The following is a 27,838-nucleotide window of genomic DNA, read 5'->3' as shown; positions in this document are numbered from 1 at the left end:
CGCTCGGGTGTGGCCGTCGAGTGGCGCCCCCCAGTGGACCCGGCGCCTGGCCAGGTCGCCCGCCGCAGAGGAGGCGCCTCCTGCCGCTGCGCGCGCGGGGCGGGAGGCGGAGGGGCCCTGATTACGGCCGGGCAGAGGCTGGGGTTCGCACGTGGGTCTACCCCAGCGGCCCCCACGCCGTGGGCCGAGCCCGGGCGCGCGCATCCCCAGTCCAGCCCCAGCCCCTTGGACAGTGTCCAGGACCTTGCGAGCCAGCGGCCAGCCCGGGAGGGGCCCCGAGGACACGAGGCTGGTCACTCAGCCGAGCTTCAAGCCACTCAGATGCAAGGTGGAGGTCACCTGCCGCATCGCATCGGGGCTTTGTGTGGATTAAGTGACCACAGCGGCCCACGCTCAGCCTTGTGTTGGTCACTGATAACCTAGAGGCCACTGCCCCGGCCTGCCTCTGCACCTCAGTTTTCTCATCTGTCAGGCTCGTAATCCGGCCCTAGGGCTGTTGGAGAACTACTATTACAGTGAAAGCTGGTGTTCCAGGCCCCGGGCAAAGTGCTTGATGTACATCAGCTTATTTACTCCTCACTGTCCTCTCCCCTCCCAGCCAGCACCCGCCTGAGAGCATTTGTGAGGAGCCTAGCTCAGGCCCATGTGATGCTACAAATGCCAGTTAAGATGAGCATCATTGTTACATTAAAAGGGCCCAGGGCTCCCACCCACCTCTCCAACCATTTCCTCCTTTCCCACACCCTCCAGTCACACTGTCCTTCCTCTGGGCTGGGAACAGCAAGCTCTGTCCTTCTTGGGGTTCCCCTCCTGCAGTGCCTGCCCCTTGCAGGGCTGGCTTCTCCCAGCCATTCAACCCCAGCATCTTTGCGCTCAGGCAGTGCTTAGGGTTTGGGGGAATGCCAGCAGAGCTTGGCTGGGCCCGGCAGAGTGGGGACCTGTGGACCCCGCTGGTGTGCACATCAGAATTCTGGGCCAGCCCCAAGGTGACAGGGAGTCGCTAAAGACCAACAGAGTGGGCACCACTGTCAGAATACTGCGCTGGGTGGGGTCAGAATGAACACATCACACGGCCTGAGAAAACACATTTACCTGCCAGGTGCAATATCTTTCATTTTAAAACCCAACACAGGGACTTCCCTGGTGGTCTAGTGGTTAGGACTCCACGCTTCCACTGCAGGGGACATGGGTTCAATCCCAGGGCGGGGAACTAAGATCCTACATGCTGCACAGAGTGGCCCAAAAAAATAAGAAAGAAAACCCAACACGGCCTTAAGGAATTAGAATTCTTCCAGTGAGAGACTGAGCCCTGCAAAGGGAGGTGACTTTAGGCCATTTTAATGCCACCAGGGGATCTTCCCTCCACCCCCTTCTCCTTGTCCTTGTCCACTCCTTAGAGGAATCATGAAACAGTAAAGGGATTTTTAAAATCCAGCCTTAGAGAGATGGTGGGGTGTGGGGGGGGATCCGCTGTCCTGCCTTCAATTTAGTTTGTGGTTCAAGATAAACGTGGAACAATCCAGCTGGATTATCAGGTCACCTCCTCTACTGAGCCTTCCTTCAGCCTGTACTGTCCAGTGTAACCTGGCTTCCCAGGGCCGTGGCTGTAGCATGCACTCCCAGGCGTGGAGTTCGGAGTGACACCAGCACACTCACATCTCCAGAGCAGGAAGCTGCTTATAGCAGGAGGCCTCAGCTTCCTACTTTCTGAGAAGTCAGTATGTGGCGTGGTCAGTGTGGTCATCCTGTTTCGACAGGTGTTCCAAAGTAGAGGTTCTGGACACTGTCCACTTCCAGGTGCTGAGGACCTATTTGTAAGTGACCCTGTCAACATGTCTCCTAAACCAGAAAGATGGTTAACAACCCAAAGATCCAAGTCAAAACACACATACCACATCCAATAAAGACCAAGAAAAGATGGAAAAGCCAGTATTAGGAGCCCATCCTGAATACTCACAGAGAAAACCCCTCACATTCCCTAGTCTATATCAATGCAATAAATGTATGCATTGAAACATGCACACAATTTTTAAAAATAAAAAAATAGTATAACATTAAATAGTATATAAATGTAATATATGATCTAACGGAATTAGAAAATAACAAAATACAAAGACAGTGGTAGATGCAGTTTACTTTGCAGGGCTGAGCCAGGCGCAGAGAGGAGGAGGGTGGAGGAGGATGGTGGGGTGGTGGAATGAAGGAAGGAGGGGACGAGGAAGCCAGAGGACTTGACGAAAGGGTTCAGATGGCATCACCTCCAGCTTTGTCCCTAAAAAGATGGTGCTGTGGACACTGCGAGCTTGAATCTGGACATCCTCTCTTCCTGATCCGTTGTTCACAAAGGGCCCGGGCTCCTCCACATAGAAGATCTGCTTGGGAAAAGCCTGCCCAGTCATTATTCCCCAGGTCAGCCGCATGACACAGCAGGGGAGCCCCTGGACTTAGCCCCACTGCCCATCCAGCCAAACCCAGCATAGAATATCTTCCTGGTCCCTTGGATATTGGAGCACTTGAAACTTCCTCAATCTCATGCATTTGTAGAATGGATTCATTTGGGCCCCAAACACACCTTTTGGCCAGTCTTGCTCCTTGCCTGCCTAACTTGATAATCCTGGGGTCGTCTGCAGAAAGGACGCTCTCCGAGGCACACTTTGCTGGGAGGATAAGTGTGGGGAGAGGCTGGAACGAAGGGCCTTGTGGGGGTTGCTAGGGCAGGGACGCGGTTCTGCCCCGGACGAGAGCATCCAGCCGTCTCAAAGCAGGGCCTGTGTGACCAGGCAAGCTGAATAGAACGCTCACATTAACTCCAGAGCCGTGCAGAACAAGAAGGGCTTGTAGTTGTGGGCTTCGTTCGCATCTACTTCCCAGCCTGCCTCCAGATCTTCATTTCAGCTGTTTTCCCCACGGAAAGACAGGAGTGAGACTCAGCCGTTAAGTGTCTCACTAATGGGGCTTTGGGGTTCTACGTGGTTGGGGCAAAGTTTGGCTGGTAGGAGTCAGGTTTCTGGGCCTGGGTATTCTTGACTGAGGATCATGCTCTTTGGACCCTATGGAGTAGCTGTTCCCGAGTCAGATGTCCCCCAAGTTAAAACACTGGGGGCCAAAAATTCGGTCCTCTGTCAGCACTGAATGAGTTCATCCACCTTGGGCTGCAGGCCTGCCCAGACAGAAGGAAGAGCAGGCGGTAAGTAACTATGTTTCCTTTCTTGTTTAGGGAGGCAGGAGGGGCAGAAGTGAGAAGAAGAACGTAAGGGAATAACTTCATGGCTCCCACAACAGCACCTCCCTGTATGTGTGTCTCTGCCTTCTCTTCTTATAAGGACACCACCCAAGTCTAGTATGACATCATCTGAACTTAGCTAATTACATCTGCAAGGACCCTATTTCCAAATGAGGTCACAGTCACAGGTGCCTAGGATCAAGAATGTAACTCTTTTAGGGAACACAGTTCAACCCCCTACACGCACCAGCTCCATGGGCTTTGCCAGAAGTCCTCTAAAAGATTCAGCTGTCGGCACTGCACGAAGATTTGTATGATTTGGATGAACTTGGGTCCTTCCAGAGGATTAAAATTATTTTAAAAGCAGGGAGGGGAGAAACAGGCTCTTTGCCAGCATCAGCAGCTAAATTTACAAAGGGTAGATAGATCTACCCAAAACAGATTTTATAAAAATAATCACACTTCAGGCAGCAAAGGGTTTGCTATTCACTCCCAGGTTAGCCCAGGTTAGACCTGCTCCAGGTAGACTTTATTTATTTATTTTTTGCCACACAGCTTGCGGGATCCCGGTTCCCGGACCAGGGATTCAACCTGGACCACGGCAGTGAAAGCACTGAGTCCTAACCACTGGACCGCCAGGGAATTCCCAGGTAGACTTTATCTTAAAGAAAGATGGAGGTCCCTACCCCACTCCAGCACTAATGGGAAAGCCCACCACTCCCCCCCGCATTAGCTCACAGAGCACCCTCAGCCTCCCCTGCCCAGTGGGTGTGGGGTCTGCAGGGATGTGGCTGCAGAGCCCACAGCTGCTGCCGTTTGGGGCTGGTGGCACCGAGAGCATTGCTCCGGGACGACTTCAGGCTGTAGAGCGGGCATGACAGAGCAGTCACACCAGATCTCCTGCCCTCTTTCATTTTCAAGTAAATGGATTACTGGGGCGTGGGTGGGACGTGATGTTGGCATTGCAGCCTGAGTCCTAAATCCTTCCCCTTCCGCCTCCCATCCAACCTCTCTGTCTCCATTATCAGGGTTCTGCATCAAGCGGCTTCCTCCCAGGGCCACTTCCCCAAAGACACAATTTTTATTGAAGCCACACCTTGAGGGGGAGCTGCCTGAACTGCATTAGACATTCAGTTCACGTGGAAGAGAGAGTGAGAACAGGGGAGGGTAGGACAAATAGAATTTGAGGAGGTTCAATTCATGACAGCAGCAACTACTTCTTAAATGCCTGCTACACATACACCCCAGGCCTCCACTCTTCTCTTCAATTTAATCTGTGCAGTGACCCTTTGGAAGATGTGGAAACTAAGGGTCAGAGAGAGTAGACAATTTACTCATCATGCGTTATGAAATCAGAACAAACTGGACTCAAACTCAGTTCTCTCTGAGCCCGCCGCACCATGCTGCCTCCTTGTCCGTGACTTTCAGAGTTTCTTGCAATTATCTCCGGAGTTCCAGTGGAGACAAACACAGGCCCAGGCTCTGAACAAACAACATGAGGCTTCCTAACCATTTTAGATTTGAACATTCTAAACCTACATCATCTGACACAGCAGCCACGAGACACAGGTGGCACTGAGCACTCCACGTGTGGCTGGTCCAAGCTGAGATGTGCTGTGAGTGTACAGTTCACACTGGGTTTCAAAGACCTGGTATGAGAAAAGTAATGTAAAATATTTCATTGATAAGTTTTACATAAATTTCATGTTGAAAATACTTATTTTAGATGTTATCAGTTAAAAGATATGTTAATTTCACCTGTTTCTTGTTACTTTTTTTAGTAAAGCTACTTGAAATGTTAAAATGACCCGCGTGGCTCACACTGGGGCTTGCGTTGTATTGCTGTATTGCATTGTCTGTTGGACAGCGCTGTTCTACATCACCACCATCATCATCATCATCATCTGTGTAGTCAGGGCTCCACCAGCTGCTGTAACAAGGGGTCTTCAGAGCTTACTTCTGGCCCATGTAACGGTGCTGGCCAGGGCACAGCTCGGCAGGTGGCCTCCTTCACTCCGGCTGACCAAAACTCTGTCCCTTATGATATGTGGCTTCACCAGGTCCCCCGGAAGCTCATCTCCATGCCAGCCAGCCAGCCAGAAACGGGGAAAGCGCTCGGAGGAGGGAGCACGGAAGGCTTCTATTGGCCAGGTTAGAAACGGCATGCACACTCCCCACGTACTGTTATTAGTCTGCTAGGGTTGCTGTGACGAAGTACCACAAATGGGGTAGCTTACACAACAGAAATTTACTGTCTCACAGTTCTGGGGGTTAGAAGTCTGAGATCAATGTGTCAGCAGGGTTGGTTCCTTCTGAGGCTCTGAGGGAGAATCTGTTCCAGGCCTGCCTCCTGGATTCTGGTGGTTTGCTGGTGATGGCTGGCATTCCTTGGCTTGCAGAAGCATCACCCCAATCTCTGCCTTCATGTTCACATCGTGGTCTCCCTGTATATGCGTATCTGTACCAAACCTGCCCCCGACCTTTTTTTATGACTGCATGGTGCAGCTTGCAGGATCTCAGTTCCCGGACCAGGGACTGAACCCGGGCCATGGCAGTGAAAGCCCAGAAGCCTAACCACTAGGCAACCCTCCCCTTTTTATAAGGACACAGCCATATTGGATGAGGGTCCACCCTACTGCAAATATGCACTTTACTAATTACATCTGCAATGACCCTAGCTCCAAATAAGGTCCCATTCTGGGTAATGCGGGTTAGGACTCAACATGTGAACTTTGTGGGGCCGGTACACAATTCAACGCACAACAGACAGCACTGACTTGATATCAGTCACATGGCCACACACTACAGGGGAGGCAGGGAACTGCAATGGTGTTGGTGATGTCAGTGCCATAAGTGGTGATGTCATGCCAGCCAGTGGTAAGGAAAGGCTCCATCGACTGTGTCATCAGTACAGTCACATGGATCCCCGGTTTATAGACCAAGGCTCAGAGAGCTTGTCCGGCTGATGAGAAAGGATGATGGAACCCAGCCCTGCATCTTCTGACACCAAGTTCCAAATTCTTTCCAGGCAATTCTCCATACTTCTCTTTTCTCTTTTTTTAAAATTTATTTTTTAAGTATACGTCAATGTAATGTTCTTTGAAATATTAAACCATACAGATATGGTTACTGTCAACCCAAGAATCACAGTTGAGTTTGACGTTTATCTTTCCACAACTTTTAAAAATCTCATACATATATCATACCATCATTTAGTGGGTGTGTTTACACAAACGGTATCTTAAGATGGGTATCACTCTGCAACTTGCCTTTTTCACTCAAAAATCTGTTAGTACCTACACCAATCCATTCCTTGCACGTTCCATGGTCAAGACACTTATGTTGCTTTCATTTTCCAAAATTGCTAACGAGGTTGTGATAAACGTCCTTGGTCTGCTTCCCGGGAGACAGGCTTGTGTTTTGCTAGAGTGGCTTCCAAGAAGCAGAGCTGCTGAGTCACAGATGGTGAGGGTTTTCAATGAAATTGGTCCCACCTGAGTGTTATCAATTGGCTACACTGTGAATTGGACGATCTCTGGGTTCCAGAATGGGTGGGCTCAGAATGTGGGCACAGGCCAAAAAGGGACAACTCCCATCACAGCTCTGACCAGGTGTGGCCCAGCGGGCAGAGCTTCAGGACACACTCGCCTTGTGGAAAAAGAGAAACTGCCTGAGGTAAGGAAAGGCTGCCTTGGGGCTGGCGGTGAACCTTTTAGCTGGCTGGTCAGGGTCCTGGAAGGAGAAACACCAGAAGATGGAGGACAAGGAATCTGAAAAGACTCGTGTATTATGGGCAGGCCTGGACCCTTGCTCTGCTCAGATACTGGCCAGGGTGGCCTGGGCAGAACACTGGTGGCCCTATGGCACCGCATCCAGGGCCATCTGCACGGTGAGTTCTTTCTCAAAGAGAGTCCAGGAGCACAACTTTCCTCAGCTAGGATTTACCTCTAAAAATTGATGGAAGTGAAATTTAAAACATGAAAGTCATGTATGGAGAGCTTGCTAAGTAAATTATGACGCATATAGAATAAAATATCACGTAGCCATTGATAATCATGTATTCTGTTTATTATCACAACAAATAATTCACAGCAATGACCGCATGAAAATGTGGGTCACAGAGCACCATGGATGAAATGATCCCATTTACATGACTGTAAACACACACCCACATGCTAACGTACACACATGTACGTGTACTGGAGGGAGGAGGTGTGGAGCTATCACCAAAGTGGATGGGGGGGATGGTTACCTGTAGTTTTTACAATAAGCATTTATGGTTTTTACAAAAACACCAAAGCTATTACTTATTTTAATTTAGAAAACACAACGAAGATATTTTTAATAGACACTTGAAGTCATTTGGCAAACCTTGGTTTTCCTCTCAACAACAGCTCAGCCGCCGCCATCAAGAAGGGAACCCACCTGAGAGATGCCCACCCTCCCCATTTCCCCTGAAATCCAGGAAGCAGCTGGGGCGAGAAGTCTCCTCTCCTAGACCAGGTTGAAATCCCTGCCCTTTCCTTTCTCAAGTGGTCTGCCATTCTAGAAAGTGTTCTCCAAACCACTCTTTAAAAAAAGAGTTCGCATACCAGGAAGAGCAGGGAGGTACTTTTTCAATCATCTCAGAGGAAGGGATGAGTCCCACCTGTGGACCCCCACGCAGTTGCCCTCCCCCTCCTCTGGGACACCTACTCAGGTTTCTCAGATCCAGCTGCAAGGCGGCATCCGGCATCACAGTGACCAGAACCTTCCGTGAGACCCTCTGATGTCGGGCGCCCATCGGTAGCCCAATCAGGCCTTCAGCAGGGCGATCTTGTGTTCCGGAACAGAGTCTTCGCTGCCATTGTAGGGCTGGGTCCCTGGTTCTTGCTTCAAGTATTTCTCTGCAGAAAACACAAGGTTTCCAAACACTAAAAAAGCGAAGTGAGGATAGGTCAGTTCACAGAATGGGATTAAAGGCTGGCCTTTTGGGGGCCTCAAGCCTGGGGAGTTAAGGTCCCTGGGTCAATGTCTCCAGCCCTGGGCTGGTTTCACCTAAGTCTCCACCAGCACCTCACCACTCTCCATGCCACGATAACCCTCCTCACTGCTGGGCGGGTTCCATGGTGCGGCTGGGCCCAATCTGCTTATCCAGTTCTTGCGGATCAGCGTCTGGCTGCTTTAGCAGCGACAGGGATGAACTGCACAGACATCAAGTTGAGCCAAGGAAGCCAAACACAAAAAGAATCCTCTTGATCCTACTACATGAAGTTCTGGAACAGGCTACACTGACCGATGGTGGAAGAAATCAGAGCAGTGCTTACCCCTAGTGGGGGTCACTGGAAGGGAGAAAGAGGGAACTTTCTGGAACGATGGAGACAAGCTACATCCTGACTGGACGCCCACTGCATCCATGTGTCAGGACTCAAACTCACGTTTAGGATCTGTGCGTTTCACTGTATGTAAACTGTGCCTCAATTAAAAACGCACATACAGTCCTAAAAAATAAAACCCCAGAGCAGAAGGCCCCCTGACCACCTACCTGTCCACTGCCTCACCCTCGTCCGAGTGCTCCCCACTCTTGGACTCAAGCACCGACCCTCCCACCTCCCAGGGTTTCTGTCCTGCCGTCCTGACCCTGTGGGGTGTGGGCAGCCAGGCTGACACGGCTCTCACTCTGATGACTGGCCACACCCACCTGCTTCTTCCAGGGTGCAGAAGTACAGGACGCCCTTCAGGTCAGCTGACAGCAGGACACGGAGAACGGGGACCTGTGGGACAAACGGTGATTAAAGGTGGGAATGCTCTTGCCCTAGCAAGCCACGTCACAGGCTAACCCACATCTCTGTAAGAGGAACACTTCTTAAGTGAATACTTTCTGAAGGACATGGAGATGAGTGCTCTGCAAACACAACACTTGATGTAACGGACACAAGCAGAGCTCTGCAGCCAGATGCCGCGAAAAAGGAGCCCAGCCGCCTTCCTCACTGTGTGACATTGGGCAAGTCACTCAGCTTCTCTGGGCCTTGGCATCCTCACCTCGACATGGGGACGGTGACAACACAGACCTCACAGGCTACTTTGAGAGCAGATGCCGACACCCACCTGCAGGCCAATGAGGGCGAGGGTGGCGCCCCGCTTGTGGAAGTCCTCCAGGAGCTCCCCGAGCCCCAGCACCACCGTGTAGTCAATGTTGCAGATGTGGGCGCAGTCCAGGGCTGCAGAGCGTGGCGGGGATGCTGGGGGTACAGGGGAGTGGTCACACCAGGCAGAGGCTGCCAGAAAAGGCTCTGGCCAGGGGCATGGGGCCAAACAAGGCCATCAGGAGCTCCTCCCCAGTGGGGACGGAAAGGCGAAAGGACAAGAACCCAAAACATTAGCTGTTTGGAGACAGCAACAACCATTTCCTTCATAGGGCAGGCAAACAGACCCCTTTCTCCCCTAAATACCAACTCCTGGAAGGAGTGGGCCCTCAGGGACACATGTTGGGGAACTGCCACCCTTGCTGCATGCAAACGCGGTGGGCAGGTGTCCACTGGACGCCACTCTGAGATGCCCGAGACCCCCTGGACCCAAGGACGGGCGAGCTCCTTCCTGAGAGCTGAGAGCAGGGTCTTGGGGTCCAGCAGGAACCCCTGCTGAGAGGGTGGCGGGGAGCTGGGGGTGACCGCAGCCCATCTGGCCACGTACTTTCCAGAGCCCGGCTCAGTAACGCCTCCCGGAGGGTTTCGATCGCAGGGAAGTGCAGGCCGCTCGCCGGCTGCAGGACCAGCATCGGGCCCTCTGACACCTGGGGACAGTGTGGGGGAAGCCAGTGAGCCCTGGAGGCAAGTTCAACAGGGCAGCTCTTCCAGGCCTAGGGTGGACGGGAGGGTGCAGAGCTGGCGGGACCCCCACCCACGCCACAGCCCCACGCGCAGCAGGACAGCACTGTGGGGTTATGACCAGAAGGTCAAACCATCCGCTAGGTGAATGGTCACTTGGCAGTGCCTCGGGCCACAATCACATCAAGAGCTCAAAATGCAAGTCAGCAGGGTCAAAGGGTCTGCCCATGGCATGCTTCACCCCACCGGCCCCCTGAGGCCAGCAGGTCCCCCTCAGGGAGACCAGATGGGCTACCTGTATCTTGGGTCTGGCCACGGAGTGCAGGAGAATCAGCATGGACACCAGGGTCCCTGCCAGGATGCCATACTGGACCTCCCAGAAGCAGAGCAGGAACGTCACACAGAGGGGCAGCAAGTCCAGCCCTGGGAGAGGGGGTCCAGCTGAGGAATGGCCTATCCTCAGCGAGCTCGGCTCCCAGCTACCCGAGCCCCCTGACAAGAGACACCTCGTGCGTGGCTTTTCTCATAATGAGTGAAGGTGTCGTGGACCCTAAACAGCTCCTGAGGGACCCCCATCCAGAGACCTGGGGACCGATGCTCTGACAGGCCATGCCAGCTCAAGGATGTGTCAGAGGCAAGAAATCCCTCCCTACCTGGGCGAGGGGCCCTTAAGACCTGCCTGGTCGGCCTGGTCCCCTGCCCCTGGGAAGAGGTCCCAGTGGGCACTTCTCAGGGGACCAAGGAAAAAGGGATATGAGGACCAGGGAGGCACCAAGACTTCTCTTAGATGCAGAAGCCACATAAATCCCTTAACCACTTGGAAAAACAAAGAGAACAAAAACTTGTTACAGTAAAGGAATTGCAGGTTCCGGGGAACCTTGAGCCGCTATGACCTGTGGAGAAAGGGAGGCTATGACATGGGCCCTGCTGGTCACCCCAAAGCCCCCGTCTCTCCCCCAGCTGGGCCAGCCTGGGCAGCGGCCAATGGCAGAGGGAGGACCATCAATAACCTTGGTGCCGACGGACAGGACATACATACTCTTCACTCGCCAGAGCGTCCCCACGATCTTGGTGTCGAACAGGGGGACCACGGCCATGATAATCACAGCAGCCAGGGCAGACTTCGGGATGTAGTAGAAGAGTGAGGTCAGGTAGTCGAGTGACAGCAGCACCAGGGCTCCTGCAGGGGCGTGGGGTGCTGTGACCTCATGGCCCTGCTGCCTCGACTCCCACCCAGCAAGGAGTCCCTGCCCTGGGGCACACAGCCAGGCGCCAGAGCCAACGGCACCCACACCCTGGGCTCCCTCCGCTCCTTTCCTCCTATCTCACTGCGGCGGACACAGGGGGAACACAGTGTCTGTGAAAGGGGTGCTCACCCGTCATCAGGCCCCCTGCTGGGCTGCACACCCCTGACTGGGCATTCACAGCCGTCCTGGAAGGCAACAGAGACCCATTAGTGGCTGTCGGGCCGGGAGAGCAGGGGAGGCGAGGGCCCACATGCTGTGGCTGGTCTCCTGGGATGCAGGATCCGGAGGGAATAGGAGGACCCACCAACGTCGCCACCTAGTGGAGAGGCTTAGACACTGGCACGCTGGGTCCTCTCTCCAGGGGGACTCTTGGGCCTTCTCAATTAACCCAAAATAATGGATCGGTACGTCTGAGAGAGACCTGGTTGTAAATCCAAATGTCCAACAGGGGAGCCATAAATTAAAACTCTGTTACGGGCTGAACTGCATCCCACCCTCCCCCGCAATTCAAATGTTGAAGCCCTAACCCTGAGCACCTCAGGAAGTGACTGTATTTGGAGAAAGAACCTTCAAAGTGGTGTTTAAGTTAATATGAGGCGTTTAGGGTGGGCCCTACTCCAGTGTCCTTATTCGAAGAGGAAAATGGGACACACAGAAGCCAGGATGCACAGACACAGAGGAAAGGCCACTTGAGGACACGGAGAAGGCGGCCATCTGCAAGCCCAGGAGAGAGGTCACAGGAGAACCAACCCTGCCGGCACCTTGATCTTGGATGTCCAACCCCCAAAACTGTGAAAAGTAAATGTTCGTTTAAGCCGTCCAGCCTGTGGTATTTTAAGACAGCTCTGGCAAAATAATACACCCCCTTACAATGGAATCCCCCGCTACCACGAGAAACGAGGATGCAGACGCTTATTTTTACTGATATGGAAAAATGCTGACGATCACCTGTCCAGTGGGGGGGGGAATATATGTACATGTATAAGTCATAGGTAGATACACGTACACATACGTGTATATGTATGTACGTATAAACAATAAAAAACATAAAAGGAGAAACACCATAATTCTAACAGTGGAATTAGAGGTTAATGTTGCTTCTTTTTCACGTTGTCTATTTGAAAAACTATATTCAGACCCAAACGCCACGAGCTTTCTCTGCCGAAGAACTGGTCCTCAGGCCACATTTCCCTTTGCCGCCACCAAGATGACAAGAGAACCACGACTTGATTCCCACGACAGTACAGGACTCTGCCTCCCCCACGCATCCCATACCCCAACCGTGACCTGTGCCCACCCGTATTCCTCCAGAAATAAATGTTGTCTGTACATTTCCATGAAAGCCTTCTAAAAAGTCACCTTTAACCTCTATGGAGTTAGGCAGAAATTTCATTAATTGGTTAAAATACTCACAGAATTTTTCCTGTACCCACTATATACAAGGAATTGTGCTAGATACCAGGGGACACAAAATATGAGCTTGACTGAACAGGCTCGCAAACTAGTTATGCCAACAAGAGCATATAAAAAGTTAAACTGAAAAACAGAGGTTTTACTACATAAACGCTATTACAGCACCTACCAAGTCACTAGCATCGTTCTATGTGATTTCCTTTAAATCCTCTGAATAACTTTCCGAGACAGGCCCCGTCTTGATTCTGCTTTACAGACGAGGATGCTGAGGTGCGGGAGGTCGAACGGTGTGCCCTGTGCCCCCTTGACGTGGTGGTTTGGGGTGTTGGGAAGGTTTAGTGCTCGGGGTCGGGTCAGGTTCCAGGACTTGGCCTGAGGGCCGGGCACTGACACCTCCTCTTCTCCTTCACCCTCCCGCCCTGCCCTCCCGCCTTTCGGGGGGGCCATATAGCAACCCCACTCGAGAGTCTGCCCCTTCCTCAGGCAGAGCCGCAGTCCCTCCCACCTCCACTATCTTTCAGGAATTAACTCCAGCACCAAGATGCTGGGAGCATTTCCATGCACGGGGATCTTTTTAATGTTAAACTGCAGCACTGTGTATCGGGGTAAAGAAAACCTGCCAAGATGGTGAGGGAAGCAGAGGGAGCCCCCTCCTGTCTCCCCATAGACACCGTCACAGCTGACCAAGGGAGAGAGGACCAACGTGGAAAAAAGTGAAAACGACCTCAGGACGTGGGCAAGGGCCCCGCAGGGGGAACCTGGTTCTTCAAGCTGGACAAGGACCCTCTGTCCTGGGCGGGGACCTCCCTGGAGACACAGAGAAGGGGGAACGTGGTCACTCACCGGCCAAAGCTGCCTGTGACCGGGTAGGAGGAGAAGAGGGAGCCCAGGATGTTCGTCAGGCCTGTGGAGAAACGGAAGGAAAAAGCTCATCCAGGACTAGAAGCATAAAATAGAGAGAAAAAGGAGAGGGGGAGGAAGGAGATAAAAACCAGAAAGGAAACAGGAAGACAGAAGGTGAGAGGAACTACCCAGTGGGGCATCCTATATCTGGTTCTCTCTCCCTCTAGGAAAGTCAAACCATGATCTTTGCCAAGTGCGCTGAGATTGATTCTAGCTATAAAGCAGTTCTGACCCCAGCCTTGCCTGTGTGAGTGAAATACGCCTTTTCCCATGTATAACAGAATGAGGAATCCCTCCTGCCCAGAAAGGAGGACAGCTGAGTAAGGCAAGTGTGCACAGACAGGCCTGAAGTGCCCAGTACGCCTGCGGGCATCCCTCCTACTCTGAGTTCCTTCAAACCCACACTTTCACAAGATGAATGGCAGAAGGTCATGGCCAGTAAGCTGCCTTCCCTGTGTGCCTCTGATTAACCTGTACTGGACACACCCATGCCCGGAACCTGGCTGGGACCTCACAACGGAGGTAACTAGCTCAAGTTCATCACCATCAGCTCGTCAGCACCCACCTCACCCAGGGGCCTTCACAAAGACCACCATGGTCTCCTTGGCTCCGCAAAACCCACAACTGGTCACAGGTTCAAGGCCTGCTCTCGAGACAGCTCAGGTGTCACCTGGGATGCACAGCTCCACAGTCAGGAAGCCTGGGGCCCACCTGAGTCCTTACTCATCCGCCTGCCACTCCTGGAGGGAGGCACAGGGCGAGGCACAGGCAGCCAAGATCCCACACAATCAGCAGGCTCACCTGAGATCCTACCTGGCCACATTCCTCAGCAACCTGACCCTCGCCCTGGAAGCCCCCACCCCCAGCCCAGGTGGAACATTCCAGGCGTTCCCAGGCACAGATCAGGCCACAGCCCTCAGGGTCTGGTACACAGCAGGTGCTCAGTGAGCCTCAGTCAGACACTAGATGTTGGCACCCTACTCCTAGGGATTAAACTGAACCACCTGAGATGGGAAAATGGGCCCCACTCGGGCCAGCTCTGCACCCTGAGTGTCAGCACCTCCACCACCCAGACCCTGAGAGCCACCCGCCACTGGAGTCTTACCGATGGCCAGCAGCTCCTGGTTGGCGTCAATACGGTAATTATTCTGAGAAGCTAAAGAGAACAGACAATAAAAACACTGTCACTAGATATATATCATCAGGAAACTGTCCATGAAATGATAAAACAGGCCACCAATTTCTCCCTACAGCGTTGTCTATGATTGTAAATAGAAGGTATAAACACAGGTAAAATATATACATATATGCAAATGTATACACGTTTTCGTGTGTTTACAAAAAAAAAGTAGACATACAGCAAAATGTTAGTTAATTGGGGTAGTGAAGGACATTACAAGTGATTCGGTTTTTTTTATCCATTTCTGAACTTTCAATATCTTGTGCAACAGACATGTATTGCTTTTATAATAAGGGAAAGATGTTTTAAACTAAAAAGCTCTCTGGTTGCAAGTCAAGATGACTAGAAAGTCTCAGATGAGGCCCAGAGACATAAGTGGGAAGATTTAGGGAGAAACTATGGAGCGGCATGAATCTTAAGAGGTAAACTTTCTGTAAAGGGCCAGACTGTCAATATTTTAGGTTTTGAGGGTCACACCCTCTGTCACAACTGCTCAGCTCCCCGTTATAGCACAAAGCAACCATACAACATGAAACAAGTGAACAAGAGACCATCTTCCAATAAAACCTTACTTGTGAACTGAAATACGAATTTCATATACTTTTCATGTGTCATCAAATCCGAATCTTCTTTAGATTTTTTTTCAAACATTTAAAAATGCAAAAGCCATTCGCAGGTGATGGGCAGCAGGCTGTGGTTTACTAAGCCTTGATTTAAAAGCATGACAAGCTTTACAAATGAGCACAGGCAGTCAGCTGACTTCGAAAGAAAATGGAGGGCTTCCCTGGTGGCGCAGTGGTTAAGAATCCGCCTGTCAATGCAGGGGACACGGGTTCAAGCCCTGGTCCAGGAAGATTCCACATGCTGCGGAGCATCTAAGCCCATGAGCCACAACTACTGAGCCCACGTGCTGCATCTACTGAAGCCTGTGCGCTCTACAGCCTGTGCTCCACAACAAGAGAAGCCACCGCAATGAGAAGCCCGCGCACTGCAACGAAGAGTAGCCCCCCGCTCGCTGCAACTAGAGAAAGCCCACGCACAGCAACAAAGACACAGCCAAAAATAATAAATAAATTTTAAAAAAAAGAAAGAAAATGGAGAGTTTTCTAAGTAATAGACAAGATGAGTAAAATGTGTCACATGCAGATTCTGAGATATGCCCCTCCAAATTAAAAAAAAAAAAAGGAACAGAAAAATAGAAACTGAACAAGAAAGATGTGAGTTGAACAGGTCGCAAACTGAAATGCAGCGTGGTCTTGAGCAACTGCTGGCGTTTAGAAAGGAAAACCCTTTAGAATGAACACTGGTTTATAGTCTCCTGGGAGTGGTCTAAGGATCCAGATGCTGGAACTTCAGAGAAGGAAACATAATCCTGGCACAACCTGGGCTGGGCAGTGAACACAATTTAGGTAGTCATAGTAACATACATGTCATATATCTGAATTTTAACCTTTAGAGTCAAATTAAATCCAAACAAAGGACTTAACCCTCTTATAGAACAGAAGAAACACATCATCCTCATGGACAACACAGAACAAAAGTCCAGGGACCTAAGACAGAAGCAGGGACACATGAAAGGTTTGGCAGCCTCAGCTCAGGTGGAAGGAATCAGTATTGAGCAGCAAACATGTAAGTAGATTAACGCTTCCCAGCCTCTCCAGGGGTTGGGAGGGGACAGGCCAGGTGTGCTCAGACACTCGGAAAGGGCACCTTGTCAAATTTTTAGGAACTTTGCTAACAAGGTATCAAATACAGCTATTATTACCAATTAAATGAAAACTGTCAATTAAATAAATTATATTAAAAACAAAGATAATACTTAAAATGTATCGGTTTCTAATTTATTTTTACTACCTTTCATTATGACTGATGAGGTTATTTAGCTGTATCTGTACAGTGGATGGTAGCTATTTCATATGTTACCACAAGATTTGAATGTTCAAACTCCACATTCAGCTTGCAATCACCTGGCAGGAGGAGTGTTTACACCATGCACAGAAAGTTCAACTGGCAAAGGCTAAATGCAGGACCTTTTATGTCCACAGAGAGCAGACTGTCAAACATTTCCAGCCAAAGGAAGAGTTTTCATTGACAATCTATTTTTACTATAGGTTTTTTTTTTTTTTTTTAAAAAAGCATTTATTACTCGGATAAAAATTCAAAGTTTTAAAAATCAAAGCAGATAAAAAGCAAGCAGAAGGGCAGGCAAGCAAGGCAGGTTGGGCTCCGGGTTGAGATGCCAGGGAGGGCGTGGGTGGTGAGCATCTTACCAAAGGATTTGGCCACTGCGATGCTCTCCAGGAGACCCATCAGGGGCACCACAGCCAGCCCGGCCCCCATGCCCTGAGAGAGGAGACAGGGATGGTGAGTGACCCTCCGGGGAAGGACAGAAGAGGTCTGACCAGTCAGTGACCTGACAAGGTAGGAACTGACTCGTCTATGTCTGACAGAAGCAAACATACTTCAGCTGCAGGGCTGTGAGCTCACACTGCAAGGAACACGACACACAGCAGAACACAACAAATTCCTGCTCTGCCAGTGTCCACGATGGCAGGAACACCCCTGGGCTCAAGGTAGAAAAATAAATGTGGTGTCCTTTGAGGTTGTGCCTAATCTGGAATTCATTCCTACCTGTCCCTGCACTAGAGACGCCCCTTCCTGAGGACAGCAGTCCTAGCTGAGTTCAGAGCTGCCCGTCACTAAGCAAATGCATTACGAGATAGACCCAGGCCCAGGGGCCGCTGCGGCCTCAGCCAAGCTGGCCTGGCTCCCTGTCTCTACCCACCTGTACCATCTCGGTGAAGGAGATCGTCCCGTTGGCAGTGGTCACTGAGAAGGGAGGGATGTGGGCATCAGGGAGCCCCTCGGGTGTCTTCCCAGTTAGAACAAAAGGCTGGTATCCAGTCACCTGGAAGGAGTATGCGACCAGGGCAGCAAAGGAGACCACCAGGGCGTTGCGAGCTAGGACAGGGGGAGAGACTGTCAGTGAAACCCGGATCGTCTGGGTAACTGGAGCAAATACACCTCAGGAGGTGGAAGACCCCTCCCCAGCCTGGGAATCAGCATGGATACAAGCAACTGTATGGCAGGCATGAAAACATGACACCATGAAAAACGCACAATGGGGAAAGAGAGGAGTGGTGACACACAGGGCCAGCACTCGTATCATCTACTGGTCACCAGTGACTGCACGGTCAAAGGCAGAGCTGGAAAGACTTTGAGATCAGATCTCCCAAGGTGATGCCACTTTGAAGATGGAAAAACAGAGCAGGTTTACTCTGCTGCCTAAAACAACTAAAAACTGGACAAAATATATGGAACAACAGTGTCTGTGTATATATACCCAAATATCTCCCAAATTGACCTTCTAGAAATGAAAACCGTAACGTCTGAGGCAAAAAATACACTGAATGGATTAAAGACAGATTAGATATTACAGGGAAAAGACTAGTGAAACTGATGATGTAGCAATAGAATCTCAAAATGAAACACACAGAAGAAAAGAAAGATTGAAAAATTGTACTAAGCATCAGTAGCTGTGGAACAATTTCAAGTAACCTAATATGTGTCAGAGTCCACAAAGAAAGACCGTGGAGTGGCATGGGGAGACAGCACAAGGATTTGAAGAAATAATGGCTGAGTATTTTTCCAAATTTGATAAAAACTGCAAACCTGCATAACCAAGAAGCTCAGTGAATTCCAAGGACAAGACACATGGAAAAAAAACAAAAAGAAACTACAACAAGGCACATCATAATCAAATTGCCTAAAGCCAATGATAAAGAGAATATCTTAAAAGCAGCCAGAGAAAAAGGTCATATCTAGAGGAATGAAAGAATGACAGCAGACTTCTTGTAGGAAACAAAGCAGGCCAGAAGACAGGAGAACAGCATTTTTGAAGTGTGGAGGAGGAAAAAAACTATCTAGAATTCTATATCCATAAAAGCTACCCTCCAAAATGAAAGTAAAACACTGACTATTTTGGACATACAAAAGCTGAAAGAATTCATCACCAACAGGCCTGCACTACAGGAAACAATATAGAAGGTTCTCCAGGCAGAAGGAAAATGATACAGATGGAAATCTGCATCTACACAAAGGAATGAAAAGCACCAGAAAGATGTATGATGTGGGAAGATATAACAGACTTTGTTCTCATTACTTATACATCTTTAGAAGTAACTACATATTTAAAGTGGAAACAATAATGACTGAGGGATTTAAAACACATGTTGAAGAAAAATATATGACAACTATAGCACAAAGGCTAGAAGAGGAGAAATGGATGTATCTGATCATAAGGGTCTTATATCAACGTGAAGTTGGAATGTATACTGTATTAAGATACAGATATATACGATAAACCCTAAAGCAACCACCAAAAACAAACAAGCAAAAACAAAAACAAAACACACACACAGCAGTTAGAGCCAATAAGTCAATAAAGGGAACAAAAAAAGGAATCAGCAAAAAATACTCAATCCAAAAGACGGCAGAAAGAGAGGGAAAAGGGAACAAAGAAGAAATGAGACAATAGGAAACAAAGAGCAATATGGTAGATCTAAAGCTAGATACATCAATCATCACATGGAATGTAAACATTACCCCACCCCCCAATGAAAAGGCAGAGATCATCAGATTGTATTAAAAAACAAAACCCGTCTATATGCTTCCTACAAAAAACACACTTTAAACATAAAGACACAAATAAGTTAAATAGGTTCAAAGTAAAAGGATGGGAAAACATACGCTAATACTAACCAAAAGAAAGCTGGAGCAGCTCTACATAAAAGTAGAGTTCAGAGCAAAGAATGTTACCAGGATAAAGGGGGTCACTTCCAGAGAAAATTATAATCCTACATATGTTATGTACGTACAACGTTTGTTCTCTGACCGTAATGGAATTATGTTAGAAATCAGTAGCAAAATACTAATTAAAAAATCCCCGAATATTTGGAAACTAATTCCTAAAAGGCTCCTGGTTCAAAGGGTAAATAATCCACAATTCAAAAGAGAAGTCAAAATGGAAATTAGAAAGTACTTAGAACTAAGCAAAAATGAAAACACAACCTATCAAAATTGTGGGATGCAGCTAAAGCAGTGCTGAGTGGGAAATTTATGACCCTAATCACTATACTGGAAAAGAAGGAAGGTCTCAAAGACCTCAGCTTCTGCCTTAAGAATTTGAAAAAGAAACGTAAATTCAAAATCAGCCAATGCAAGGAAATAATAAAGATCAGAACAAAATCTACTAATGAGAAAACAAAAGCAACAGAAAGATCAATGCAATCAAAAGTCGGTTCTGTGAGATAAATAAAATTGATACACTTCTCGATCAATTGATCAGGAAAAACGGCAAGTGACCTGGGAGCAAGTCCTCACTCTGCCTGCTCCTAGCTATGTGGCCTTGAGAAGTCTTATTTGGTTTGTCTGTTTTACGTTTCAGAGCCTCATTTTCCTCACTGGCAACACAGGGAAAATAATATCCCATCCTCAAGGCTGCTATGACAATCAAAAGAAGTGATGTTTGTAAAATGCTTTATAAGCCATCCATCACTGCATGTCAGATTACAGCTCATTCAATTTCTGCAAGTCTCTACTTTTTCATCTGCAAAAGGGGAGAAATGACAACTGTTCCACCTACCCCACAAGAGTGTTCTGGGGCTAAACAAATTCTCTACAAATTGCTAAACAAACACAAGGTACTACTATAGGTTAACCTGTCCTCACTCAGCTAAAATACAAGCTGAAACGATGACTTTTTAACAAACATAGTTGGGAGCTCAGTAACTAGTTTCCTAAGGACACACCACATATTCTGGAGAGAAAGAAGACAGTAGTCCCTGAGAAGCCTACAGGGTTTTGGAGCAGCATTTCTCAGACCTCAGTGTGCCCACACGTCACCTGACAAGCATGTTAACGTGCAGATTCTGCGCCAGAGGTCTGGGTGGGCCTAAGAACCTGCATTTCCAACAAGCTCCCAGGGGATGCCTGTGCTGCTGGTCAGAGGCCACACTTCGAGTGTCAAGTTTTAGGCAATAGAGCCTGTTTTCACTATTTTACAGATGACTGTACTAAAGCTCATAAAATTTTGACAAGTGACTCATGCAAGTGCCAGGTAAGTGGCTAAACTAGGACTTGAAACCAGTAGTTTCACCATAAACCCAGTGCTCTTCCACCCTCCCAAGCGCTCAGCGTTTACCCATGGCCTCCGGGCTGCAGAATGGGGTCTGGTGAGTGACTCTTGGGACTGGGGACAGCCAGAGAAGCTGGAAGTGACTCAAGGGCTGAAATCTAGCCACCTCCTCCCTCCCACAACTGGCTGGATTTCATGGCTGCGGAGTAGGGCCAAACGGGGTGATTTCCATTCCCCTCAGCTCTGGAAAGGCCCAGTAGATATCAATGCTTCCTTGCTTTGCTGTACCTGCCATTCTCTCTCTGTGTCACCTACTGGCAGCTCAGTGGAGAGATGTCCATCCCCACCCCCATCCCCACCCCGAGATGGCCCTTCAACCAGCCAACGGTTCCACTAACTCTCCTCATCTTGCCTTTTACTTCAGCCTTTCTTTACAGATCCTCTGGTTAACTGCGACTCAACCTGTTGATTCCAGGCCTGAAGCAAAATGTTTACCCTTTGCAGCTGCACAATTAAAACAGGATCAGTTTGTCTCAGTGGAACTTGTTTTCTCCTCCAGAGACCTGCCAGAGTTTCTCAACCTTAGCACTGCTGACATCTTGGGCCAGATCATTCTTTTGCCATGGGAGACTGTACATTGCAGGATGTTTAGTAAAATCTCTGGCCTCCACCCATCAGAAGCCAGAAACAGTCTTGCCCAGTAGTGTCAACCAAAAATGTCTCTGAACATTGCCAAATGTCCCCCGGGGGCGGGGGGGTGGGGAGCAAAATCATCCCTAGCTGAGAACTCCTGCTGCTAAACAGAGCTCTCAGCCCTGGATGCATATCAGAACCACTTAGCGAGTGACGTAAAGATCTCTCCGGGTGGAATTCGGGTTCCTGGGGTGACTACAATGTGAGGCCAGGTTGTGCAGGACAAATCTGGAAATGGTCCCTCAGCCAGAAGGCCCCCTCACCTGTGGTGGCAGTCCAAACCAACCCATGGCTGAGCCGCACGCCAGTGGGCATCTCGGGATGGACGGGAGGCACGTGGTCCCGCATCAGCTTTAGCACGAGCAGCAGCACCATGCAGACCAGTCCCAGCACTGCGTCGCCCACCCTGCAGACAGACACCAGTCACCGGCCAAACCTGCTGATAGCACAGGCCTTCTGGCCTTTGGTTGCTGCTTCTGCTGGAAAACGTTCTCTCTCGAATGCTCTTTTTGTTTTTCCCTAAGTAACCTGTGTCCCTGTTCCATTTCAAAACTTTATTTGAAACTTAGTAGGTACACAGGCCCTGGGAGCTGAAGCCCAGATCACAGTGGTAGCCGTAGGCACGCTACCAGCTCACGTTTTTAGTCACATAGCTCTCTGGGCTACACGTCTCGTCAGTTCCGGGAGATTCACTCCTGACTGCCTATGATGCTCTCTGACCGGTCCATCTCCATCTCCACTACCCCCCATGTGGCTGACCCCCACCAGGTGCATCTTATGGGCCAGGAAACGTCAGCAGCAGATCAGAAGGGGAGGAGAGAATGGTCACAGGGTCTCCCCCACTCCCTCCAGGCAGCTCCCCCTACAGCTCCCCCCAGGTCACTTCTTCCTCTTGCCCCTCCAGCCAGTGAGGTGCTCTGGCCTCCAGCTGGGCTCATCGAGCTGCATCTCCTATTTGTCCCTTTAACCTGCTTGCTCTCTGAGAGAAGCCCCTCCATTTGAGTGATGTGCTTGCGGTAGGAACTCTCTCCACCTGCCGCCCGTCCCCTGGCACCTGCATGTCTGTTGGCCTCTGCCTTCCCTTGCCCTGTGGTTCTCTTGCTCACTGAACTATGAACTCTTTGACCGAGAGACCACCTGCCCTTCCTTCATATGGTCTCTTCTCACTTCGACCACAGGAGAAAGCCCTGCATGGGGCCACGCTGACTGGCACACTGGACTGACCAGAGCAGAGCTTCTCAAGCTTCAATGTGCCACCTGGGCCTCTTATTAAGCCGACTGATTCAGCAGGTCTGGGCCGGCCAGACTGTGTTTCTAACCAGCTCCCAGGTGATGCCGATGGTGCTGCTCGCGGGACCCCTGTTTGAGCAGCAAGATCCCAGAGAATTGGAATAAATGTCACCTGGGAGTGGAAATGGGGAGGGAACCGGGAGAGGGATCTAGAAGGAAGAGCTTACTTATGGGGGCGGGGGGAGAAACACAGCCAGCCGGTACCTGGTCTCTCCGATGTTGTGGAAAGTGTAATACACTTGCAGAAAAAACTGCCTGGAGATGTGCTGCAGTCCCAGCAGGTTCTGTCAAACAAGAGATTCTGATTAGACAACCTTCTGCGATATAAAGGCCTGAAACTCATCCCTTGCAGCATCTCAATACTGTTCCAAACCTGGAACCCCCCCCCAAGGGCCCTTCCTGGGGGAAAACATCTCCTGGCTCTCCCGGGCCTATCTGCCCATTCCCAAAGTCCCCAAGGGCAGGAGATCAAAGTTACCCCTCCCTGGGGGAAGTGGGGGTACTGACGGTATTTCACAATGTTCATGTTGTCCCACGTCTTTGCAAATTACTTTCCTAAGGAAAATCAGTCTGGGCGACCTCAAACCAAGGAGACTGGTTCAACTGCTCCCTAGTCTGGGGCCCGGCCCGCCCCCTCAGGCCCGGCTGCCATCTGTTCGCGATCCCGTCCATCACTCAGCGGCCCGCCCTCCACAGCGCAGACCTCACCGCCATTGGCCTGAGGCCGCGTCCGTCACTCGGAGGCCCGCCCATCGGGGACCGCCCCCTGTCGGAAGGGAAAGTCTCGCCATGAGGTGGGCAGACCTGCACGGCCGGGGGTCGAGGGGGCGCCGAGGTCCTCCAGGGAGGAGCGCTGAGGGGACCCCGCCAGGTCGGGGGTCCTCGGCTGGGAGAAGGGGCGCCACTCTGTACTTTAGTTCTTTATCTGGTTGGGCTCAGAAGGGGAGGTCGAGGCCCAGACTCCCAAGGCAATCAGGCTCCAAGGACCCCAAAACCCACCGCGTACACAGCCCCCGAAGGGGAAGGGCAGACATGGACAGCGGCTTCTGTCCTGGACAGGGACTCCTGCGTGGGCAGGTCAAGAGGACCCCCACCCCAGCCTAGAGGCTCTCAGATGACTGTCATGACCTAGTCAAGGTTTTGAAGACAGGGGCCTAGGGTTGCCAAATACGAATGCATAAAGAAGCTACCCTCTCACTGTGTTATGAAAAAAGAACATTCTTGACACTAAAAATGAAAGATAATGTTTCCAGAATAAAGGACAGAGCATCCCACGAAACAGCACTTGCCAAGCTTACCCTGACATATGTGTGTACATAATCTATAGTTCGAATTTACCCACATTGTTCTAGGCTGTTTCCTCCTCTATAAGTGGAGATAATAATAAGCCTACCTCCCAGAGAACTTCTGAGAACTAAACATAGGGAGAGTTTAACCCAGCACCCAGTGACGTGTCAACTACTTTATTCTCTCTCACACGTACCCTCTTAGGCTTCATGTTCTTACTTTCTCATTCGGCCTCCATCCGCGAAGACTGTCACGGGCCACACTGAAGCAGAGCCTGACTGTGGGAACCACACCATGGAGAGGCGTGTGTGTGTGTGTGTGTGTGTGTATGTGTGTCTCCCTGAATCTGTACAATTCAGCTCAGTTTCATTCTGCACACCCAAGCACAGCTCCGGGCGACCACGTTGGAAGTAAAACAGTGCCTGCCTTCCCGGTATGCAGAACCCAATGGAAGGAGAATAAATGATATCCTCAGATAACCGATGATCACTGATTCCAATATTTCTCATAGGTGTTTAAACAGAAACATAAAAAAGCACGATATTTGAGAAACATTAAACAAAAACTTGGAAAAGAAAGACATAAAAGTGAAATCACCTAGCTAAATTAGCTTGGGGAGCAATTTGCTTGTCGGAATTTTGGCAGTACACTCGTGACTTGTAAAGGCCCAATGGTTCAATATGTAGTAGGGGCAGGACTCTGTGAGGTGAACCAAGCACTCAGGCATGAAAACTCCAGCAAGAGCGGGGGCTGTCATTACTGGTCCCCCAAATTACCTGTTGTAGAACTTGGCCATCACTCAATATCTCTCCCAAAGGATGATTTTATTAATGGAGACTCATGCCAGCACGACAGGCTCTGAGCCCCCAAAGAGCAAGAGTTTGACCCACACATATCAGGACCTGGCCTTGGTCCTGCTAGCCAGCAGATGCCCCAGGGCCAACTAGGGTGCCTACCTTAATCTGCCCAAATCCGATGATGATGGCGGCAGCCGAGGTGAAACCTTTAATGACGGGACAGGAGATGAAGTCCAGCAGGAACCCTGGACAGCCAAGAGGGAACACCAGGCTGGTCCCAGCCCCACTGGGTCAGTGTGGGCTGGGAGAGGTGGTATAGGTGGGATTGGGTCTAAAGACTAGTGGCATACCCTGTTTGGGCTGGTTTGGAGAGCAGGAAAGAGACTAGGGACTGAGGCCCGGGGCACTTCTCCAAGTGTCCTGGCCTCTGAGCACAATAGAGGAAAGCTGAGAGCCACCCCTCTTCACACACACACACACACACACACACACACACACACACGGATAGCCCTTGGAAGGCAAAGAAGGAAACGCTGAAGGCAGGGCATCCCCAGAATGAGGTGCCTCGGTACCCCAGGAAGAGCAGAACTGCAACCCCCCGTCCCAATGACAGGAAGGTCTGAGTGCCTTACCCAAGCGCAGGAACCCCATGCCTAATTGGATGCAGCCCGACAGAAAGGCCAGCAGCACAGCATAGGCAGGCTCGTGGAAGGTGTAGAAGGAGACCAGGAGGGACATGATGGCCGTGGGGCCCAGAGTCACATCTCGGGAGGTACCCAGAAAGAAATATACGAAGCACCCCATGAAGGCAGAGTAGAGGCCGTACTGTTGGGCAAAGAAAGCAATGAACATCCAGGAGGCACACGGCACCCGCACAGGGTCCCTGGTGTAGCTGGTTAAGCACAGGGATCTGTGTGGTCCATTGTGTATTCTGGGCACAGCAGCACATACAGGCGGGGTGAACTGCTCACCCTCTGTTACCCAAGGTTGTGGACCTACAGTGACTACGGGGCCTCTTTTCTACCCACACCCAACTGGGGCCTCGTGTCCTTATGTCTGAGCCTGTGATTCTGAGAAAGCATTCTTAAAGCCAGAGTGAGTCATCCCACTGGCCCCATCAGGCAATCCAGAGCTAGTTTGGTGCCTGTGTGTGACAAGCATGACAAGAGGGGTTACAGGAGCACGCGTCTGCCCAAAGGTAGTCACACGCTCCAGGTTGTAAACTAAGGCTTCTTGGGCCCCATGGGACTGGAGCCCAGGGTGCCCCCTTGTCTGGAGGGAACACTATGCATGCATTTCTACTCTGCTCCTGGGTGAGCACTAAGGCCTGGAGTGGGGTCAGGCTAAGGCGAAGGGATGTGGCAGGCAGCAAGGGCACACATCTCACCTGGGGAGGGAGTCCAGCCACCTCGGCATAGGCCAGAGCCTGGGGAATGACTGTGAGCCCGACTGAGATCCCAGCGATGAAGTCCATCTTCAGTGCGTGCCAGGTGTAGTCAGGCAGCCAGGCCAGGAAAGGCAGCCTCTTCTGCATGGTCGCAGTGGACCAGCAGCAGGACATCGGGGCAAAGCCCTTGGGCGGCTTCATAGTAGATGACATGTCTAGGAAGAGTCGGGGTGGGGGGGGACACAGACCAGCAGTCAGTGCCTGGGCTTCAGAAAACCCAGCAATAGGGTGAGAGTGAGGGTGAGGTCCAGAGACATCAGGAGATGCGCAATCGGTCTCTTCTCACCCAGGGGGGTGGAGCTAGATGCGTTAAATCTCCCCTCACCTTGCTGATCTGAGTCAGGAAGCCAACAGCCTGTGCAGAGAAGGCGTCAACCAAAGGTGGAGTGCCCCCCGCCACCGACTGCTCTCCCTGAACCCCACCTGCCCAGACCCTAGGTGCCGTCTCTTCCTCCATCGACTCTGGCCAGAAAAAATAAATGATTTCTCACTGAGAAATTCAAACACTAATCACTAATGATTTCTCACTGAGAAATTCAAACACTAATGATTTCTCACTGAGAAATTCAAACACTAATCACTAATTAGACTCAAGGTTTCTCCTCCCAAGAGAATCTGTTTCCTTTTTTTAGTCCCCCCCCCAGGAAATTTAACGGGGAGCAGTGCAGAGAAAAGCAGGCCCACGGAGATACCCACACGTAGCCGGCGAGGAGTGGGTGGGGTGACTGGAGGCCCTGAGGTTTTCCAAGTGCGCAGCAGAGCAGGCTCCACCCACTACGGCAGACTGCGGCGCTGCGGTGGTGGGAGGGCTCCCATCCTGAAGCTGCGCGCATCACCCCAACCCCCACCTGTGGCGTCTATATCCTAGAGGAGCCTTAGGTATTCTAGTTGGTTCTGAAAGAACGTCAGAGGCTCCCCCAGTAATTCACGGCGCGCATCCTCTAGGGTCCTGGTGCTCATCCTCTAGGGTCCTGGTGCTCCTGGCGCGCAGAGCCCGTCCCAAACCACCCCCAGCCCCGGTGGGGCTGCTCTGGACAGAACCGGCCCCCCACCCCCGAAGCCGCTTGCCCCGGACGCTGGGGTCTACGGGCGGGGACCCCACACCGTCTGCCGGTCCGTGGCCTGCCGGCCCCAGCAAGGCGGACGATGGCGGGGACCTGGGTGGGGATGAGGTGGGTAGGGAGCGGGGTCCCCGCGAGACGCGCCCGTACCCTCGGACCACTTGCCGCCCCCCCCACGTCGGCCGCCCACCAGCGACCCCGGCCCGTGCCCTGGCAACTTGAGCACTCGACCCCGGGCCCCGCCGCCGTCAGCCACGCACTCACCGGACACCACAGCTCGGGGTCTCCCGTCGGCTCCGCAGCGGGTCTGCAAGAACCGCAGAGGTAGGGGGAGCGGGAGCCGGAGCCGGGGCGG

The 27,838-nt window shown here is 50.9% G+C and overlaps 1 protein-coding gene across 2 annotated transcripts; it reads right to left on the bottom strand.

Moving 5' to 3' along the window:
• Positions 1-7,273: 7,273 nt before the first annotated feature.
• SLC26A11 (solute carrier family 26 member 11) lies at positions 7,274-27,831 on the bottom strand. Of its 2 annotated transcripts, none has more exons than XM_036836040.1 (17): positions 27,748-27,831; positions 26,363-26,577; positions 25,608-25,800; positions 25,135-25,220; positions 23,096-23,175; positions 21,865-22,007; positions 17,558-17,733; positions 17,043-17,115; positions 14,698-14,748; positions 13,533-13,593; positions 11,406-11,461; positions 11,069-11,209; positions 10,325-10,452; positions 9,896-9,995; positions 9,311-9,444; positions 8,904-8,976; positions 7,274-8,109 (listed from the first exon to the last, which is right to left on the bottom strand). In XM_036836040.1, the coding sequence occupies exons 2-17, from the start codon at positions 26,573-26,575 to the stop codon at positions 8,018-8,020; spliced, it is 1,800 nt and encodes a 599-aa protein (XP_036691935.1). In that variant the 5' UTR covers positions 26,576-26,577; positions 27,748-27,831; the 3' UTR covers positions 7,274-8,017. The 2 variants fall into 2 exon arrangements, with proteins under 2 accessions (XP_036691935.1, XP_036691936.1); XM_036836041.1 differs by lacking the exon at positions 27,748-27,831 and adding an exon at positions 27,119-27,182.
• Between the last annotated feature and the right edge of the window lie 7 nt (positions 27,832-27,838).

The sequence above is a fragment of the Balaenoptera musculus genome, chromosome 20, assembly GCF_009873245.2.
Source record: "Balaenoptera musculus isolate JJ_BM4_2016_0621 chromosome 20, mBalMus1.pri.v3, whole genome shotgun sequence".
NCBI lineage: Eukaryota > Metazoa > Chordata > Mammalia > Artiodactyla > Balaenopteridae > Balaenoptera > Balaenoptera musculus.
This window is presented reverse-complemented; position numbering and strand designations above follow the sequence as displayed.

What these genes read in the sequence shown, in the direction of transcription:
- SLC26A11 (XM_036836040.1), bottom strand. Translation starts at nt 26,575, where the DNA reads ATGTCATCTACTATGAAGCCGCCCAAGGGCTTTGCCCCGATGTCCTGC. An exon ending in CACAACATCGGAGAGACCAG is followed by an intron (nt 22,008 to 23,095) that starts GTACCGGCTGGC and finishes GTCTGTCTGCAG; the next exon opens with GGTGGGCGACGCAGTGCTGG. An exon ending in TCGCCCTCATTGGCCTGCAG is followed by an intron (nt 8,977 to 9,310) that starts GTGGGTGTCGGC and finishes TTTGTCCCACAG; the next exon opens with GTCCCCGTTCTCCGTGTCCT.